Raw genomic sequence first — 22,143 nt, 5'->3', positions numbered from 1 at the left:
TTTCTTTTCCTGTGTTAGTTTGCTGAGGATAATGGCTTCCAGCTCCATCCATGTCCCTTCAAAGACATCTCATTCCTTTTAATGGCTACATAGTATTCCATAATGTATATGTATGAGATTTTCTTTATCCAGTCTATCATTGATGGGCATTTGGGTTGATTCCATGTCTTTGCTATTGTGAATAGTGCTGCAATGAACATAAGCATGCATATATCTTTATAACAGGATGATTTATATTCATCTGGGTATATCCCCAGTAAAGGGATTGTTGGGTCAAATGGTATTTCTAGTTCTAAATCTTTGAGGAATCACCACACTGTCTTCCACAATGGCTGAACTAATTTACTTTTCACAGTGAAATGTAATTTGTGTAATTTACATTACACAAACAGTGTAAAAGCATTCCTATTTCTCCACAACCTTGCCAGCATCTATTGTTTCTTGACTTTTTAGTAATAGCCATTCTGACTGACATGAGATGATATCTCATTGTGGTTTTAATTTGCATTTCTCTAATGATCAGTGATGTTAAACTTTTCTTATGTTTGTTGGCTTCATGAATGTCTTCTTTTGAGAAGTGTCTTTTCATGCCCTTTCCCACTTTTTAATGGGGTTTTTTTTCTTTTAAATTTACGTGCTTTGTAGATTCTGGATATTAGACCTTTGTCAGATGGATAGATTGCAAAACTTTTCTCCTATTGTGTAGGTTGTCTGTTCACTCAAGTGGGTATTCTTGTCTTGTTCCAGTTCTCAAGGTGAATACTTACAGCTTTTGTCCATTTGGTATAATATTGGTTGTGTGTTTGTCATAGATGGCTTTTTTTTTTTTAGGTATTTTCCTCTGATACATAGTTTGTTGATGGTTTTTAACATGAAGTGATGCTGAGTCAAAAGAATTTTCTGCGTCTATTGAGATAATCATGTGATTTTTGTTTTTAGTTGTTTATATGATGAATCATATTTATTTGTGTATATTGAACCAACCTTTTGTCCCAGGAATAAAGCCAACTTGATTGTGGTGGTTCAGCTTTCTGATGTGTTACTGGATTTGGTTAGCTTGTAATTTTTGAGGATTTTTGCATCTATGTTCATCAGGGATATTGGCCTAAAGTTTTCTTTTTTGTTGTTGTGTCTCTGCCAGGTTTTGGTATCGGAATGATGCTAGCCTCATGGAATGAATTAAGGAGGGTTTCTTTCTTAATTTTTTGGAATAGTTTTAGTAGGATCAGTACTAGCTCTTCTTTATATATATGGTAGAATTCAGCTGTGAGTCTGTCTACTCCAAGCCCTTTTGTGGTTGGTACGGGTTTTTTATTACTGTTTCAACTTTAGTACTTGTTATGTGTCTGTTCAGGGTTTCAGTTTTTTCCTGGTTCAATTTTTGGAGGTTGTATATTTTTAGGAATTTATCCATTTCTTATAAGTTTTCTAGGTTGTGTGCATAGAGGTATCATAATAGTCTCTGAGGGTATTTTGTATTTCTGTGGGGTCACTGGTTATGTCACCTTTGTCATTTCTTACTGTGTTTAATAGGATCTTCTCTCTTTTTTCTTTGTCTAGCTAGCAATCTATCAATCTTATTTATTCTGTCAAGCCAGCTTTTAGTTTGGTCATTGTTTTGCGTGTGGGTTTTTATTACACTATTTTGTAAAGCACAGCTTTGTTTTTGGTTATTTCTTGTCTACTGCTGGCTTTGGTGTCACTTTCCTCTTGTTTTTCTAGTTCCTCTGAGTGTGATTTCATGTTGTTAATTTGAGAATTTTCTAATTTTTTGATGTGAGCATTTAGTATTGTAAACTTTCTTAACACTGCTTTAGCTGTGTCCCAGAAAGTCTGGTATGTTGTATGTTTGTTTTCATTAATTTCAAAGAATTTCTTTATTCGTGCCTAAATCTCGTTGATTACCCAAAAGTCATTCAGAAGAAGGTTGCTTTAATTTCCATGTAATCGTATGCTTTTGAGAGATCATCTTAGTATTAACTTCTGTATTTATTGTGCTGTGGTCTGAGAGGGTGGTTGATATGATTTGGTTTTTTATTTTTATTTTTTTGAATTTGTTAAGAATTGCTTTATGTTCAAGCATATGGTCAATTTTAGAGTATGTGCTGTGCACAGATGAGAAGAATGTATATTCTGTTGTTGTTAGATGGAATGTTCTGTAGAGGTCTGTTAGTTTCATTTGATCAAGCGTGAAGTTTAGGTCCCAGATATCTGTTAGTTTTCTCCATCCCTTTACTTTGAGCTTATGAGTGTCATTGCATGTGATACGGTCTCTTAAGACAGCATACAGTTGGGTTTTGTTTCTTTATTCAAGTTATCACTCTGTGCCTTTTAAATGGAGTGTTTAGCCTATTTATATTCAAGGTTAATATTGATATGTGAAGGTTTTATTCTGTCATTATATTAGCTAGTTGTTGTCTAGATTTGTTTTTGTAGTTGCTTTATAGTGTCAATAATCTGTGTACTTAAGTGTGTTTTTGTGGTGGTCAGTAACAGTCTTTCATTTCCATGTTTAGCACTCCCTTAAGGACCTCTTGTAAGGCAGGTCTGGTAGTAATGAATTTCCTTACTCCCTTTCAGAGATGCCAGTGAGTCATAGGTTTAGTCTCTTCACATAATCCCATATTTCACATAATTCCTTATTTCATTTTTTTAATTTGTTTTCATTATTTTTGTCTGTCTGATTTGATTTGAAGAACCACTCTTCAAGCTCTGAAATTTCTTCATTAGCTTGGTCTATTCTGCTGTTAATACTTTCAATTGTGTTATGAAATTCTTATAGTGAGTTTTTCAGATCTATTAGATCAGTATTTTTTTTCTTAAAATAGCTATTTCATCTTTAGCTCTTCTACCATTTTACTGGATTCCTTAGATTTCTTGGATCGGGTTTCAACTTTCTCCTGAATCTCAGTGATCTTCATTGCCATCCAGACTCTGAATTCCATCTCTGTCATTTTATCCATTTCAGCCTGGTTTAAAACCAGTGCTGGGGAACTAGTGCAGTCATTTGAATGTAATAGGACACTGTGGCTTTTTAAGTTCTCAGAGTTCTTGTGCTGGTTTTTCTCTCATCTGTATGGGCTGATGTTCCTTAAATCTTTGAAACTGCTGTCTGTTGAATGGGGCTTATTGCTTTTATATTCTTTGATGTCCTTGAGGGTTTGACAGTGGTATAAATTGGGTTCAGTCAACTGGCTTCATTTCCGGGTGATTTCAGGTGGCCCAGGCTCAGCTCAGTACACTGGGGACCTGGGACCAGGCCCATGGCTTTGTTCTCTGGCCCCTCAAGGTTAAGCACCTGCTGTACTGCAAGGGCTGAGGTGTTCCTAGTCAGCTAGCAGCAACACTCTGATGGAGGGTGCTGGCAAAAGCACTACATTGGCGTGGTGACAATGGGGTCCACACTTGGGCATGCATGCCATCAACTACAGGGCAGCAGTGTGGCAGGGTCCACGTGTGTGTGTGTGTGTGTGTGTCTGTGTGTGTGTGTGTGTGCATGCGCGCGCCCGCACCAGCAACAACAGAGCAGCAACAGGGTGGTGGGCCCTGGCACAATGGTTGGAGAAGGCTGCAGGCAGGAGCATGCTGGGGAGGGTCCATCTGCAGAAGCTCTCTAATGGTGGTACCTACCAATGAAGGAGCTACAGTAGCAGCTGCTGGAAAGCACCCCCATTGGGCATCTGAGATTGTACTGCAAGTGGACAAGGCCAGGCAGTTACCCTGGGACGGGCTGGAAGATAGGGGGTGCTGAGATCAGACTGGGCTTGTGCCATGGGGAAGAAAGCTGTGCTCTGTTCATATCCTACAGTCAACAAAGGCCAAAGCCATCTTGAAGAGTGTGGTGAGCCTTGGGAGAAGGACATCTCTGGCCATGCTCTGCTGCAGCTATTTCTATGCCAAACGCTCTGGATTCTGCACATATTAGAGACCTGCCCCTGATAACTCTCCAATAAGCTGTCTCTGCAAACTCAAATGTCTGTTGAGGAGTGGGTTCCCCTGCAGCTAGGATTCTGGGGTCCATGGCAAGAGTGGGCCATTCCATGCCTGTTTAATTCACCCCTTTCCCAGGAGCCCCTCAGGGCCAGGAATGGATCTTGATGCTCAGTAGCCCAGTGCAGAGTTCCCAGCTTCCCCTTCTTTTAGCCCAGGTTCTATGTTCTCCCTCTGTCCACCTTCAATGCCATCCTTCTGAAGATCTGCTTGGAGGCTGCAGGTCTTCTTAATGGTCTGGTCACTTGGTGGGAGAAGCTCTTCCTCTCAGCCATCTTGCTTAACCTGTTTTCTTAATAAAACAATGTTTGCTTCCTAAAGTTTTCAACCTTATATATAAAATAAATTCGGACTGTAATAATATTCCTCACAATTTCATACCCAGTAAATTTTATTTTATATAAATTATTATTTCAAAAACAATATAGTAGCACCAAGATTTAAAATGACTTTTCATCAATTGAAGGAAAAAATGGAGATTTTAAGGTCTTCTACCCAAAACCTCTCATTTTAAATTAGATACTCTGAAAGTTTCCATAAGTAAAAATCATTACTTATGTTAATTTGCAGCTAATTTGCTACATAGGATAGACTGTTCTGCCTATACATGTCTTTAAAAGAATCCATTTTTATATGAAATGTGTATCATTGGTGTCGTTTTTTATATTCAGAGAGTGAAGCTTTCAATTTCTATATTTTATGTCATTAGTGTGCCAAACACTTCTGCTACTGGAAAGCAATGAAATTAATCATTTTTGGCTTCGGCTGCTGTTGTGATGCACATAAACAGCAATCCTGATGAACTCGAGTGAGAATGCTCACTGTGCTCATATTAAGCCAATTAGTGCCCAGTTATTTATTTTCACTGTAGTGGCGAGTGTGGGAGTGGTGGGGGTGGGGAGGCGGGGGAGATGTGGAGAAAGAGATAAGCACTACTAGTAGAGAAAAGCAGACATAAAATTGGCAGAATATTTTTCAGAACAAAAACTGTGGTAGTAAGAGGAATCAATGTCATAGGCTTTAGATAGTTTTATGACTGTGTGCTCGTGCGTGTGAAAACTTATAGGATGTAAAAGTGCTTACAATTTGTCTTCAAGTTTAAATTACAAACAGACATAGTACTTTCATTTAAAAGTTAGGAAAATGTAGTTTAAAATTTTTTAATTTCTCTGTGAGCTTCTGCATGCAATCCTATGCAATTGGAATTTGATAGTCCTTTCACATAGGAGAATGAGAAATAGCTAAGCATCCATTGTTTAAGTCATTTTTTCTACAAGTGTGGGCTCACCCAATTATGAGAGTGACAAAGGAACTGGAGCTAGCTATTATTCAGGAAATGTGTGACCAAGAAAATGACTTTTTTTTTTTTTTCTGACTGTGTCTCGCTCTGTTGCCAGGCTGGAGTGCAGTGGCATGATTTCAGCTCCCTGCAACCTCTGCCTCCCAGGTTCAAATGATTCTCTTGCCTCAGCCTCCCAAGTAGCTGGGACTACAGGTGTGCACCACCACGCCCAGCTAATTTTTGTATTTTTAGTAGAGACGGGGTTTCACCATGCTGGCCTGGATGGTCTCTAGCTCTTGACCTCGTGATCTGCCCACCTCGGCCTCCCAAAATGCTGGGATTACAGGCATGAGCCACCGTGCCTGGCCATGTATTAGATTTTTTTTAAAAACAAAAGCAAATAGGGCATCAGGAGATAGACAGATATTATATAGATATATAGACAGATATTATACAGCTAAACTTGATTCTCTTCCTCTGTCCATATAGTTTTACATATCTTCATCACTTAGTCATTTTTAGTTAGTTCTATGTCCAGAACTATGGATATATATTGATCTTAACTGTCAAGTATATACAAAAGAGCCAAACTGCAGGCATAAAAAAACAAAAAAGCAAGGACAAGCAACATTTATCCACAGTTTATTGGTCAAATTATGAACAAGTGTAGATAATTATAAATTAGCATCCTTAGTGATTACTAGATTTGTGTCACATATGCAGATAATGTATTATTATTTAGACATTTTGGAAATAATTCATTGAGCACTGTAGCTGGGGGGTACAGAGAGTAGCCCCCATTTGAGATCCTTCTTCATCTCACCTGGTACCTCTCAATCCCGGTGAACCAAAAGAGATGGGAGAGTTCTCCACCAGGAACTACTCAGTGGACATTTTTTTCATATATGTTAAAGCTATAGTCCCCCTCCTATTTTTGTTCAGTCCTCTGAAGTTTTCTTTTACTTTCTTAGAATATTGCTATAGAATTTTAGATCTAACCTTAAGGAATATTTTGCAGACTAGGAAAGTTATATTCAGCATTATTAATTGCATGACCAATTAATGGTAAAACTGGTAATCAAACAATTTGCAAGACATCTCCAGTTTCCTTTGACTACACTTTATTGCCTCTTTTATTTCCATTCGTTCTCTTTTTATTCTCAGGATGTGGCTGAGAAGCATTGGAATAATGTCTTGGTAGCACTTCTTTAAGGATTTTCCTTTTCCATACATACAGAAAAATCATATTGTTGGCCATATATGTTCCTTTTGTTAATTTTTTAATATGTGTCTGTATTTTTCTCTAGCCTCAAAGCCAACGGACTTAAAATTATGCACTGGACCTATCCCTAATACTACACAGCTGTGCCACATTCCTTGTCCAACTGAATGTGAAGTTTCACCTTGGTCAGCTTGGGGACCTTGTACTTATGAAAACTGTAATGATCAGCAAGGGAAAAAAGGTAGGTAACGTGACCATGACATGCCTTTTATACCCACCAATTGTGTCAAATCATGAATTATTTTTAAAATGCTCTTCTGTGTTCCTTGTTTGTGGTATTTTCCAGAATGGCTAAAGACTATTAATTTCAAAAGATGAATTAACCTTCTCCAGTGATAGTACCAGAAGATTAAAACAGAAGAACATAGGCATAAATGCTTGTTAATTTAGACAACATGATGGAGAGGATCTGAGACAGTTTAATGCAATGGTTAAGATGAGCTGTGGGGTCAGGCCTGGATTGGAAAATCTACTGTGTCCCTTACTGTTTAGATAAGTTAACTAACATATCTAAACCTTTGTCCCCTTATCTGTAAAAGGGATGTAACAATATCTGCCATCCAGATTGTCTCTAAGGAGTCAATCAGATAAACATAAAGCACTTAGTTCAGTGCCTGACCCATACCTAGTGCCCAATAATAAGGCTGCTTATTACTTTGAAGAAAAAAATGTAAAAACTGTATTACTTTCATATGCAAATGATAGAGGAATAGAATAAATGCAATGGTTTTCTTATGGTAGACTTGGTGAGCTAATTTTCACATAATCTCATGATTGAAAACATTTTTCTATTTTGTTTCAAAGACCAGTCTTCTAGTGATTCTAGTATGTTTACATAGCAATAAACAGACTTAATTTTGTTACACACTCTCAGGAAGGGCAGCATTTAGGTGCTACTAAAGCACAAAGCAGGACTTTGAATATTTCACACTGAAGCCCACATGGCTAATGTCCCTAATTCAAATTTCCAGAGGGTCTAAAATCAACTGAACCTCAAAGAGATTGTTTCTCTGGAACCATCCAACTTCTTAGAGGTTCATTTTCCAAATTTAATCATGTGACATTGCTGAAGATTTAAGAATAATAGCACTTTTGTCTGGTCATCAGTATTTCTTAATAGCTTGAAATTTCACTCCTTCTTTGAATATTCTATAGCTACAGACTTTCTAAGTCGACCAAAATTTATCTCTCTCTCTGTTCCCACCTTACTCCTCTACGCCCTACAAGGGAGATGGGTACTATATGACATTTCTAGCCTTACCTTTGCAGTAGTAAGCTAAAACCAAAGGTTCTCATTTTTTTTCATTCCATTCGTTAATCCACTCACTCATTTAATGGATGGTTCATGACCTCACATTAGCTACAGTTTGGGGATACACCAGTGATTCAAAACAGAAATGACTTCTACCTCCACTCTTATCCAACTTTTACCCTGAGGTTTTATTCAACTTCCTGAAATACTAAATCTTTGATAGTAACAGTAGATTTTTCCTTCCCCCATAATTCAGGCTTCAAACTGAGGAAGCGGCACATTACCAATGAGCCCACTGGAGGCTCTGGGGTAACCGGAAACTGCCCTCACTTACTGGAAGCCATTCCCTGTGAAGAGCCTGCCTGTTATGACTGGAAAGCAGTGAGACTGGGGGACTGCGAGCCAGATAACGGAAAGGAGTGTGGTCCAGGCACGCAAGTTCAAGAGGTTGTGTGCATCAACAGTGATGGTAAGACGGACGTATCTATCAATTTTTATGGATGTCCAACCCTGCATATATGTTTTTACTTTCTGTTAAAATCCTGTGTCTTCTCGCATTATAACTGGTTCTATTTACAAACGTAGAAATAGCTGCTTCTCTCTCCCTCCCTCTCTTTCCCTGTCTCTTTCTCTTTTGTTCTAATGAAATGGTGGCTGTGGGAAGGATCCACGAATAGTAACAAAATAATGTTAAATGTGAAAACAGAACAGATCATATAACGTAAGAACTGAATTATCATTAGGGCAATAATTAAATTGCCAAATTTAACAATAACAAGGAAAGGTAACTTTTTTAAGTGACTTTTTAAAAAAAGTCTATAGCTCCAATGTTATAGAAAATGAAATGTAAACAAAAAAGGGTTGTAAGCATTGTTTGATTTGACTCTAAAAGTGTTTTCCTTTAACCTCCCTGATATCGTGTCTTAGTGTTATCATTTAATTTCCAGGCTCCCAATCCACGAGGCCCACCACAGCCGACCTTTTGCTCTCTAGGACTCCACTATTTAGGAATGTCCTAGAGCCACTGGATAGTGGCTTTCCGCGAGATTCTTTTCCCCAACCTCAGGAATTACCTTGGACTTTTACAACTAATATTTGTTTGATAAAATATACTGTCTTGATGTTAGCTCTGATATAAGATTTTTACATTCCTTCCAAAGAGTACTGCTACTGTTTTGGGGAGAACCCTTTACCTCTAAGTCATCCCTGAGTCACACTTAAAAACCACAAGACTCCCCCAGACATACTTTAAAACCTCTGGACAATATCATCTCTAAGGTTGCTCTATCTCTTGAATCCTATGACTCTGCATATCAGAGAAGCATGAGTGCTAAACCCCAGGGTCCAATGGTTGACAGTTTATGCTGTTTACAGCATGTGCAGAAACATCCTGGTGCCCCCTTGGGGGTACTGCAACATCTGGTAACCGTCATAATTCTTTCCATCCTATTTTCTTCCAGTAAGCAGAATTGTTTCCTCCTGTGACTCAGTCACTGTTGAGTCGTAAAGAAAGGCACTTTCTGGGGTGGGAGACTGACAGACACTGCTATTACTGATAAATTAGCCTTTTGTCTTTGTCCAGGGTCTAATACAGTCATGCAAGACAGTATTAGGTAAAATCTGAACCAGTGCTTGAGTTTGAAATGGGAAGAAGGAGATCATTGCTCCAGATCTTTTAAGATGAATTTTATATATTCTGCTTTTTGCTATGATAAGCATAATCTGCTGTGATATGTCCTCTCTTTAGCTCTTACTTATTCTGTAATAAAGAGAGAAAAAAAGGAGGAAATAACACTCAGAGATTGGCAAGAAAGCAAAAGAAGCATGTTCTGTTTCTCTTTTACTCACACTTTAAATCCTAGTTTGGATTACACAATACTGTTACCTTCTGAATTGCTGTAAAAACAGTAAGGGTCATATTGAATTCCCTCAGTAATAGTACTTGATCGTTTTTCTCATTTCAAATAATTTTGCTTGTCCTTCCATAGTCCTATAGAGGAATTAGGGTCTCAGGTATTGTGAAAAGTATTTTTGAGTGAAACAAAAAGCTAAAAAGTTAATTTTGCATGGCACTTCCGCCTCGGTGTTATTCAATGAAAAAATCAGATTTAGTCCACTTGGTGCAATGATCTTCCTGGTATTTGTGCTAATGGAATATATTTTATATAGACTGAAGGAGCCAGCTATTTAAAAAATATCAGTGGCTTATTTTCATTTTGTTAAGTAAAACTTATTTTGCAACACAAATAATTATCTCCTAGCTTGTCTTGTGAAAAAACACTAAAAAACAAGCAGAGGTATGAGTTAGATGTGTGTAGTTGTACTGGCAATGTATGTTATAACCTAAAAAGCAAATTGATAACTCACAATACAAATGAGCTGGTTTTACTCTCTGTACATCACAAACGGAATGAATTTTAAAAAGGTAAGTATGCAACTGCTACTAAACTTGTTATTGTCCTTTACAGGACATCTTTTCCACCATTAAATTTTATCTCCTGACATTAATTAGTTGTAGTACAACTTAATACATTAGCTGTTTCATCTACATGGATGTATAAAATCAAGAAAATTATTTTTTTATTATGAATCCTAGAACTCACTCAAATTTGTATATAAACTGAGACATAATTGGGCTGATAGAATGAAACAAAAAGCTGGAGACTTGTAAATACTGCTCCGATATTATCATGTGGTCACCTGGTAAGTGTTTAGCAGCTGCACCAAATGTTGTTTTGTAATTAAATTGGGCCCAGGGAATTAAAGTTGATTAGTTGTAGACTCTACCTCTAGGCCTGGGCTGCAGCTATACACTTTGTTTTATAATTAAGTTAAAGCTTGACTAGGGGCATGAAGCATTAGAGCCTGTGAACTGAAGAAATAATAAAAAGACTTTTTTGCTCCCGCATTCCTCACAAATTTCACAGCTTTGTTAATGACCTCAAAACACTTAAAATCTATTTGTTTTCTGAAATATTCTTTGTCCAGACTCCCATTGATCATTAAGATTTGCTACTGCTGTTGTTCATTTTTCCATTTGCCTTCTAAGGAGGAGGCTTGGGGAGGGTTGTAAGAGACCCCAGGAGGAATTTTGCATAGCTTCTCTGTCAGAGAAGAAGACAGAGGGATGTAAGAGAGTCGCAAGACAAAAGAGAGCACAAAAGACTATTAGACTCTCCAAAAAGAGATAAACATTTCACTGTAATAGAACAAATATTGCTCATTACTTAATGATCATCGGATACACAATTCCAGGTCTCTGAACACAAATGCAGGAACCTACTCCAAAGATATGTGGTCTGGGGAATCAGAGGATGTTATACCTGTGAAAAACCCAAAACCCGCCCTATTTTAATTTTTCTGATATTTGAATATGTTTCATTTAAAGGTGTAAATCTGGCAAAGCAAGTGTATTTTGTTTCCTAAATTGGCTTGTTAGAGGCTGAACAAACCAGGCTATTGGACTGGAGCAAGGGGAAAAAGTATTATTCCTTACTTGAGAGTGTAAATCAAATACTGTTTCCATATTTCCTTCTCCTCTGCCAAAAAAAAATGATGCTGTCTATATTTCCATATCATGTGTGCTATTTCAGATATCGAATATTGACACTTTTCCATGTGACTTTCAAAAAAAAAGTCAGTTATGTTATTTTTTTGTTTGTTTTTGCATTATTTTTTAAAGCAGTAAACCTCAGTGGTTTCAAACGCTTGAACTTCTGTGCTATCTTCCATTTCTTTTCCCCACATTAGCAAAGTTAACCAATGACATGGGCATAGGCAACTCACTTTCCTCCTTGACCCAGATTGTTAAGAAACCCAAACATACTTTTATGGAAGTAAATCATTGCAACTCAGCATTACCCAGCTATTAATGATACAGTATAAGAGTAATGAAGGTCACCGGCTAGGGCCATCCTTGTGTATTGTGCCATTCTTGAATGGGAGTAACTCTGCTATCCAAAGACTCTTAGCACCATGTCAAACCGGCTGGCTTCTAGTAATGCTGAAGAAGGCCTATGTCTAAGCACATGTGGAGATGAGCACTGAGGTAAGCCCTAAAAGCAAGTTTTTCTGCCTCTTTTGGGAACATTTCTACATATCATCAAAAGTATCAAAAGAACTGGCTTTGAAAACACTTGGGGGAAGTTGACTGTGTTCGGCTATTTGTGCATTGCTTATAAAGAAATACCTGAGGCTGAGTAATTTATGCAAGAGGAAAAAAGGTTTAATTGGCTCACAGTCCTGCAGGCTGTACAGGAAGCATGGCACTGTTAGGTGTTCAGCCTCTGGTAAGGCCTCAGGAAGCTTTTACTGATGGTGGAAGGCTAAGTGGGAGCAGGCATCTCACATGACAGAGTGGAGCAACAGAGGGAGAGAAGAGAGAGATGCCACACATTTTTGAACAACCAGATCTCATGAGAACTCACTCACTATCATAAGGTCAGCACCAAGGAGATGGTGCTAAAGCATTCATAAGGAATCTACCCCTGTGATCCAATCACGTCCCACCAGACGCCACCTCCAACAGTGGGGATTACATTTCAATATAAGATTTAGTGGGGACACATATCCAAACTATATCATTGACTTTAGTATCCAGGGCACTGGCTTGCCATATGACTGCTTAATCTTTCTCAATTTTTTACCACCAATTTCTTCCTTCTGTAATAACATATCTTTCTGCCTATAAGATGAGGAAGGGGAAAACTTGAGTACTATTTCTTTCCCAAGTAGTTCTTGTCATACTTCTTTGTTTCCATGTAGTTAGCACTAGGAGGAATATGGGGGCATATCATTTCAGTATCTTCAAGAAAATGTAAGAATTTTGAAAATTTATACCACCGGAGAATAGGACTCATTGTGGAAAGAGATAGGGAAAGATAATGCCCTATTTTAAGTCTTATAGTACAATTTGTATGCAATATGTAAACTGTATGAATACTGAATTTTTTTTCAGACATATATTATTAAAAAGTAACAGTGTGAAGGGGGACAGAGGTAAGTGGGACAATCGGTAGAAGATTGGGAGCAAAGCATGCCAGGAATAGAAAAAGAGAAGTTATAGAACTTCTCTTTATATTAGTTGAGACTAATATTCTCAAAATATTAGTTGAGACTAATATTTTGACTGATTCAGAATATTCATAGATTGTTCCAGAAGCATAGGCCAGGTCAAGGATTAAGATGCATTGAGCTTATTAAGGATGTGCTCCCAGAAGAAACCAGTAAGAAAGGGGGAATGAAGAAGCAAAATACAGAAAAGAAAAAGGGTCTTGGGCTCCTAAAACCATTCCCAGGTTTAGTGATTCACTAGGAGGATTCACCATACAGTTGTACCTATAACCATGACTTATTAAAACAATAGTATGCGAAACAAAATCAGCAAAAGGAAAGTGTACTTGAGGCAAATTCCAGAGAAAAGAAGATGAGTCCCAGAAACTTCCAATTCTCCATATTGGCCAGAAAAACCTAGTGTCAAAGGGCAATCAGCCTAAAGTCAGGAATGAGGCTGAAGCTGCAGAATCTGAAAGATCGGTGCAGAGATCCAGTGAAAGGGATCACATGGGATCCAAACTGGCCAGCAACACTGCCCATTACAAAAGGAAATCCAATTATGTGGTAAGGAATATAAATGTTGTATAAACTAAAAGGAACCAAAGACCCGATTAAACAGTGTCTTCTGGGCCCACGAGAATATGCAGTTTTCCAGTCCACTGCCACTTAGGAGGTTCCTGGATTCCCAATGAAATTGAAATAATTCTATTTGAATTTTAATGCAAAAAGGAGCTTCAGAAGGCTGGAAAACCTGAAGACTCCGAAGTAGCAGACATTAAGATTGTTTAATATTGGAAAATGTTAGAATATCTTTTCAATAACTTAAAATGGAAGAGCACATTTATAAATATTTTTGTGCCTTTCTATCAGGGGAGTACCTTTTGTGCCGTATTTTATCATTTATCAGTGATAAACAAGGACATTGTAATGTACAAGGGAGAGTGGTAGACAAAAAGTTAAAATATGTTTATAGAATGGAACCTCGCCTAATAAGATTTGCTTCTGAAACCTTGGTGAGAACCTTGAGTTCAGATCAATTCAAATATCTATGGAACTAGATGAGAGCACAACTTCAAATGCATGATCATTCTTTGGAACTGGAATCTACTTCTTAACACAAATTACAAGGCCATTATGTAGAAAAAACTTCTTTTAAATGCAAGAATCCATCCTATAACTGAATCGTTTTTCCATAATTTAAGCAATAAGTCAACTAAGTTTCCTTCCTGTAGAATGTTATGTCTTCTAATGTGTTTGAAATATAATTAGGTTGGATATTATGTTAAATCTAAGGTCTCTCACTTACAATTAGGATCGTCTAACACTATTGGTAGGAGTTTGTTTCCCGTAATTGGGTTGAGACTCTTTATTCAATTTGTTGTAAAGATAAAAGTCATTATAACCTTTTAGAAAATTTCAAGCAATAGGTTTTCCTTCAGTGTTGGTGTGTAGTCATCACCATTTTATTTTGGGCATCAGATACTCTGATTTGTCTGCTATCTGTTAGTATATGTGTCTGTGTATGTATTACAATACACTTGGATATGTTAGTAAAAAATACTTTTTTAGAAAAAACCATCAGAGTTGAACCAATGTTCTTTGTTCTTTTGAATGGCAATGTTGTAGCAAAGAGTAGGATTTTCTATATAATTTTATTTATTTTATTTTTTAAAGTAGGGTAGATTCCGCGAGACATCAGATAAAAATTGAGTAAATAATTATTTACCACTTAGTGATACAAATTCCCCACTGAATGTTAGCTACAACTTCAAATGGCAGATATAAAATAGCCATTTACTTTGTCATAGGTGGTGGGTACCTTAACACAACACAGAGCAACCAATTTTCTCTTTATTTCCTTTTAGAGATGTGGTCTCACTGTGTTGCCCAAGTTGGTCTTGAATTCCTGGGTGCAAGCAATCCTCCTGCCTTAGCATCCCAAGTAGCTGGGGCAACAGTCACGTGACACTGTGCCTGGCCAAAGCCAGTATGGACATTGGACAGAAAGCATAACTTTCAGTTAAATTAGGCAGGAGTTTAGTTATTAAACCCAACAGATGCATTCCTTACATTAGTGAACCTCTTGCTTGCTTCTTTGATTCCCTTTATATCCACCTTCTCTGTAAAATATTGTCTTCCCATGACTTCATTGATTCTGTATTCCCTATTCTCTTTCCACCTCTCAGACCATATATCATTTAACTATTGCTAGGTAACAACCCACCTCAAAACTTAGTGGCTGCAATCATGAGAATGCAGAAGTGCTTGCTCAGGTTTCACCTGAGCTCTCTTGTGGAAGTTTGACTGTGGCTGAAAGGTCCAAGTGTCCTCCCTCACGTATCTGGCATTGGTGCTGTCAGCTGGGGTACATTGGTACCCCATTGGTACATGGACTCTCATCCTCCAATAAGCTAGATCAGCTTCTTTTTATATGGTGGCTTTTGGCATAACTTCAAGAGGACCAAGCAAAAGCTGAAAGTCCTCTTGAACTCACACAGTATCACTTCGTCCACGTTCTGCTAGTCAAAGCAAGTCACAAGTGACAATCCAGATTTAATGAGTAGGAAAATAGACTTTGCCTTTTGATGGAATATATTGCAAAGAATTATGGCAAATAATTTACTATGGTCTACTCTCTGGTTACAATTATTTTCAATCCTCTCACATGCAAAATATACACCCTCCCCATCCAAGACCACAAAAATTCTCATGCAATTATATTATCAGGCTTAAAGTTTACTATGTCATGATTTGCATCTGTTTCAAATATGAATGTAGCTACTCTTGAATCAGAGGTCTGTGAATGAAAAGAACAAGGTATCCTCCACTAATTCCCTTCAAATATACAACATACAATATTGTGAAAGAGAGTGGAAAAGCACTCTCCCATTCAAAAATGAGAAAAACAGGAAGCATTCAGCCATTTCTGCCCTATAACAGTTTTTTAAATCACTTTAAGTCCCAAGATACAAGTGCAGAACCTGTAGGTTTGTTACATAAGTATACATGTGCCATGGTGGTTTGCTGCACTTGTCAACCTGTCACCTAGGTTTTAAGTCCTGCATGGATTAGCTATTTGTCCTGATGCTCTCCCTCCTCCCCACACCCGACAGGCCCTGGTGTGTATTGTTTCCTATGTCCCTGTGTTCTCATTGTTCACCTCCAACTTATGAGTGAGAACTTGTGGTATTTGGTTTTCTGTTCCTGTGTTTATTTGCCAAGGATGATAGCTTCCAGCTTCATCCATGTCCCTGCAAACAACATGATCTCACTCCTTTTTATGGCTGCAGTATCCCATGGTGTTTGTGTCCCGCATTTTCTTTATCCAGTCTATCTTTGATGGACATTTGGGTTGGTTCCATGTCTTTGCTATTGTAAATAGTGCTGCAATAAATATATGTATCCAGCTGCTCACCATAAAACAGGAACAGAGTAAGTTCCTTGATTAGGCTCTACTTTTGTTCTCTGGGAATCGTTTCCTAGTCCGCTGGTTTCTTGATTCTTTCATTCTGAGCTCTTGAATTTTCCCCTAAAATATCTTTCCTTTTCCATAAGAAATGGCTTATATTTGTAGCCGAGGAACTTTCTCAGTTGGCCTCCGGACCATAGAAATTAGGCCAGAGGACATTTTTTTCACTCTGAACTGTCTGAATTTCTCCAAGTCTAAATTGGCAAAGTTTTATCAATGCAACACCCTTAAAACGTTTTGAGTTTTCTATATATATCTCATTGGATATCACTTTATGCCCCAAAAGCCATATCCATCACTGTTTTTCACACAACCTTCTTTTTATTTTGGGCTACATGTGAGTCTGCTGAGGGAAATGCTTCTAAGATTCTTAAAAGCCCTGTCTAGCTGAGAGGGTCTTCTGTGAATCACCTAAGTCTTTCTCTGGTGTTATCAAAGAATTATTAGCTAGATCCCAGATTAATTTTTACCTTAGGTTACTTCTTACTTTTTCCCAGAGAAGTAAGGATGAGAAATAGCTTTATTTTTTCATTTTATAACAGCTCTTGTGGCATCTTCTAAATTCCAATTGCACATTGATTTATTTCTTCTCTATTTCTCTTCCAATAGCATATCATTCTCAGAAGAAAAAGAAAACATTAAATGGACATTTTTAACATTTTTCCTGGGAATTTCTTGAAATACTTACATTTTCTATCTTGCAAGTTTCCACAAGAAACAGTTTTGCCAATTTTTTCATCACTGCATGATATAATATGTACATTATAGAACTAATTTTTCACTAACAATCTTCTTACCTACTTTTGCCGATCTAGATTCAATGGGTAGGAAAATAGACTCTGCCTCTTCGTGGGAGAATTATGGCAGACTCTGCCTCTTGATGGGAGAATTATGGCAAATGATTTATTATTTAATATCTGTCTCTATCCTTCACTAACAGTCTTCTTGCCTACTTTTCAGCCTTTACCAATCCCAAGTCTCAAAGCCAATTCTACTTGTTTTAGATTTCTTAAAGCAGCATCTCATTGCTACATATTAAATTCTATACCAGCTATGTATACTTCATAACAAATTACCCCAAACTTAATTTTTTGTGTTTGTTTCATTTTTTCACAATTCTATTGGTTGGGTGGGCAGTTTCTGTGTTGGTTTTGCCTGGTCTCACTGATGCAGCTGCATTTAGCTGAAGAGCTGGCATGGGTGGAATGGCCTAAGTTGGCCCCACTGATGTCAATGAAGGTGCCTCATTTTATCTCCAGGTGTCCTCTCATGTTCCAGTAGACTAGACTGGCATCTTTTCTAGGTGGTCTCAAGATAATGTTCTAGGAGAGAAAAACAGCTGAATGGCCACTTATTGCCTAGGTTCTGAACTCTTGTAAGACCACTTCTGCCACATTCTATGGGTCAAAGCAAGTCTGAAATCTAACAAGGCTCAAGGAATAGTGGAATTGATTATACCTTTTGATGAGAGGTACTTGCCAGAATTTGTGGACATACTGAATCTGGCACATGCTACTTCCTCTGTTTCCTATATGCTATATTCTTTCTCTGATCCTTTCTTAAAAGTTAATATTTCATTTCAACTCTCTGCTATAGAGCTATACCCGGAAGTGCCAGCCAAACCCTAGTGGCATTTTAACCTTACTTTGTACCAAAGTCAAATTCATCATCTTTTCTCCAAAGTCAGTTTCTCTTCCAATTTTTCCAACCTAGTTCACAACACTACAATTTATTCAATCCCCAGTCCTGCTGATGGAGTGACATCTGTGAAGAGACACAAAGGAGATGAGAAAGTAAGCCCTATGCGAATTTGAGAAGAGAACATTTAGGGCAGAAGGAACATTAAATGCAAGACCCAGAGGTAGAAAATGCTTGGACTATTTGAGGAACAACAACGTGGCCAGTGTGGTTGGAGTAGAATGAGTTAGGGAGAGGTTATTAGGTGATGAATTTAAAGAGGCTGCAGAGGCTTGAGATCATTCAGGGGCTTTGGCTTTTATTCTGACTAAGATGGGAATCTATTGAAGGGTTTGAAACAAATGACCAGAACTGGCATGTTTTTAAAGAATCACTGATGTTGCTTTGTTGAGAACGAACTTCAGGGGAGCAGAGAAGCAGCAGTGAGGAGACTATAGCTTCAGCTATAATTCCAATGAGAGATGACAGTGTGGCTTAGATAAGGATTGCAACAGTGGAGGGGACAGTGCTAATTTAAAAGAATTACGCTAATTGAGGAAAACTAGAGCAGCAAGTGGAGATGTTGGAATCCTTGAATCAGGTTTTCCTTATACTGGTATTATTTTCTTTATACTAGTATTATGGTATTATCCACCATAAATCCTCTCTTGATCACATCATTCAGCTGCTTGAAATCTTGTTTGTTTGTTTTTGTGACAGAGTCTTGGTCTGTCACCCAGGCTGGAGTGCAGTGGCACGATCTCAGCTCACTGCAACCTCCACCTCCGAGGTTCAAGCAATTCTCCTGCCTCAGCCTCCCAAGTAGCTGGGATTACAGACTCCCGCGACCATGCATGGCTAATTTTTGTATTTTTAGTAGAGACCGGGCTTCACTGTATTGACCAGGCTGGTCTCAAACTCCTGACCTCAAGTGATCTGCCCACCTCGGCCTCCCAAAGAGTTGGGATTTACAGGCATGAGCCACCGCGCCTGGGCAGAAGTTTTTTACCGGCTTCCTTTTGCCTTCTGCGTGAAGTCCATTTGGGAATCGCAGAATGCCCTCCACCATCTGTCTTGTCCGTTTTACCAGTTGGCTTTTCTACCCCTCCCTTCATTACACCATTGTACATTTTATAGAATTTGGAATATAATCATTTACAGTTTACTATTCCCCACTGTTCCTTCTATATGGTTGCTTACTAGGGGGTAGGTATCATGTCGTAATTATTTTTGTGTGACTGTTTCCTAGCACTGTGTTCCACTTAACAGATTGTCAATAAATCTCTGAACCATAACTAATTTCTTTCTTTTATCCCTAAACATCGCATATTTTCAAGAAATGACTCTTAATTTCTCCTTAAGTAAACTTTTATTATTGCCCTCACTGCAAATTCAAACTTTGCCTACCAGATGTCGAATAAAGCATGACACCAAATTGCACACCCTATTAACATCTCAGTATGCCTTCAAATTCCATTACACTCAAGTCCCAGTACAATGGAGCAAAATAGCTCCTGTATTTTTTTTTTATTATACTTTAAGTTTTAGGGTACATGTGCCTTCATAGGAAGAAAAAAATAAATATACAGAAAAACTTGAAATTTGAAGGATTCCTCTCACAGCATTTTGTCATTAAACCATGTTTTATTGAGCTTTAACTTTCTGGAGACCGGTCCTTGCAGCACTGACCCTAGGTTCACATGCTAACTTTGCCACTTTATTTGGCAAGTTCTTTAAATCCACAGTGACTAAGTTTCCTTTTCTGTGAAATGAGACCTGTTTATAATGCTGTTCTGTAGTGCAAATGAGTTAATATATGCGAAATGCTAGGAATTGTTCCTAGTGTGTTCTATTTAAGTGTTTGTTGTTACTATTATTCCTCTAAGGTGGGTTCAATAGAGAGAAAGTTAGCTGAGCATAGAGACTTCCTTGTTTTTAATTTGGTTACAGATAAGAATTTTATTGCTTACTGTATTAGTGTATCCTCACATTGTTATAAAGATACTATCTGAGACTGGCTAATTTATAAAGGAAAGAGGTTTAATTGGCTCACACAGTTCTACATGGCTGAAGAGGCCTCACTCAGAAAACTTACAATCATGGTGGAAGGCAAAGGGCAAGCAAGGCATGTCTTACATGGCAGCAAGAGAGAGAGGGAGAGCAAAGGGGGAACTGCCAAACACTTTTAAAACCATCAGCTCTTGTCAAAATTCCCTCACTATCACAAGAGCAGCATGGGGGAAACCATCCCCATGATGTAAATACCTCCCACCTGGTCCCTGCCTGGTGAGGTTTACAATTCAGATTACAATTCAAGATGAGATTTGGATGGGGACACACGCAAACCATATCACTTACCAATAACTTGATTACATGATTTGCAGCCTAGCTCATTTATTTTCATAACACACTCATCAGATAAGTGACCTCATTTTCAAAGCACATATATATGGCCTTAAATAAATGTCTATTTATTCACTATCAGAAAATGAATATATAATAAAATTCCATAATAAAAAAATCATTTCACCTGTTTTACAGAGAAACATATCTCTGAATTGACATTGAGCTAATATCTTTTGAATAGAACAAGATTATGTGAGTTTGACCAAACTTATAAAAAGTATTGTAGCAATGTTACTAATTTTAGAGTAGATTAGAAATGCACGTTTTTTATTTGTATAACGTAAGAACTATACTGAATGTGTCACTAGAATTGTAGTTTTCTGTTTTTAGAAGATAACAAGCTACTGACTATGGGCAGAACTTGGACTTGACTTATGTGTGATCAGGGAATATTGCTGTAGAAAGGCAATTAAATATAATTTAAAAAAGAAAGCTGTAGTAATCTTTAAACTTTAAGACAGCTGGTACTTAGCCTTGTGTTAAGTCGAAGCTGAGGAAAATATATCTTCAAAAAAAAGTCACCAGGAACCCACATTAGGAAGTAAAAAAAGAGATGCTGTTTACCTTTGATTCTCAATATGAGATTTCTTATCTCAGGAGCACCTATGGTTGAAACAGGGAACATGCTATAGCTTGCTACAAGATTAATACAGTGCATTTTCTTGACTTTCTTGACTTCCAGTTTTGCTAGTAGGCTAAAAAGGGGTAAGGAATTTAAGTAAATTAGCTCATTAAAATGTTAGAATTGTTGATCTTATATTGAAATTGCTGAATTGATATAAAATTATAGAAGATTAATATACATTGTGCTGCTTGCCTCCTCAACATTCTTTCATTCTCTTCTATCATAAACTGCCCTGATTTTTCTTTGAGGAAAAGAAATCCCCTAAATTATCGAGGCTTGCTGGGATAGATCTTACCTCCCAGTCGAGGCAAGCAGTATATCCCATCTACTTGGCTGTAATAATCGCTTTAAGGATGAACGTGTGACCCAGTACAAGCTAACAGAGAGAATATATCCAAGAGCTTGTACAGAAATAATTAAAAGAGACATTGGAGCTCTTTGCAGTCACTATATAAATTTGATAATATGAAAGGCAGAGAGCAGAGAAGATATTCATTGGTATTACTTGAGCCTTTAGAGCTATCCTCACATGAAGCCACGTGTTGTTTTCTACATTTTATTTTATTTTAGAGAATGGGTCTCACTCTGTCACCCAGGCTGGAGTGCAATGGCATGACCATAGCTCACTGCAGCCCTCAAACTCCTGGGCTCAAATGATCCTCCTGCCTCAGCCTTCCAAGTAGCTGGGACAACAGGTGTGCACCACTAGGCCCAGCTAGTTGTTTTAATTTAAGTTTTTATTTTTTTGTAGGGACAAAGTCTTACTCTATGGCCCGAGATGGTCTCTAACTCCTGGGATCAACCAATCCTCCCACTTGGCCTCCTACAGTGCTGGAATTAGAGGCATGAGCCACCATGCCGAGCCTGAAGCCATGTTTAATTCTTACCTAAAGCCATTATTTAAACCAGTAAAGTCTCTTCATTGTTTTTATCCCAAAAGAGGTCTAAGTGATATAGAAAGAGAGGAGAGGGAAAGTTCCTGCTTTGAATAAGTGGCTACTAGGCTTAGACTCACAGATGTATCCAAAATTTACCCCTAACCAACTATTTATTCTACATTTTTCTTTAGAATATGTCAATGAAAACATTTGCAAAACCCCTAGAT

At 37.8% G+C, this 22,143-nt stretch overlaps 1 protein-coding gene across 1 annotated transcript in view; it reads left to right on the top strand.

Annotated features, from left to right (window-relative positions):
* THSD7A (thrombospondin type 1 domain containing 7A) overlaps window positions 1-22,143 on the top strand; it is a 468,774-nt gene that overhangs the window by 286,664 nt on the left and 159,967 nt on the right. The window contains exons 5-6 of the mRNA XM_004045112.4: window positions 6,580-6,735; window positions 8,063-8,275. Coding sequence (XP_004045160.3) covers window positions 6,580-6,735; window positions 8,063-8,275 — 369 coding nt within the window. The remainder of the gene's footprint in view (window positions 1-6,579; window positions 6,736-8,062; window positions 8,276-22,143) is intronic.

This window comes from Gorilla gorilla, chromosome 6 (assembly GCF_029281585.2).
Source record: "Gorilla gorilla gorilla isolate KB3781 chromosome 6, NHGRI_mGorGor1-v2.1_pri, whole genome shotgun sequence".
Taxonomy (NCBI): Eukaryota; Metazoa; Chordata; class Mammalia; order Primates; family Hominidae; genus Gorilla; species Gorilla gorilla.
Note: the sequence above shows the minus strand (reverse complement) of the source record. Positions and strands in the feature narration are given on the sequence as shown.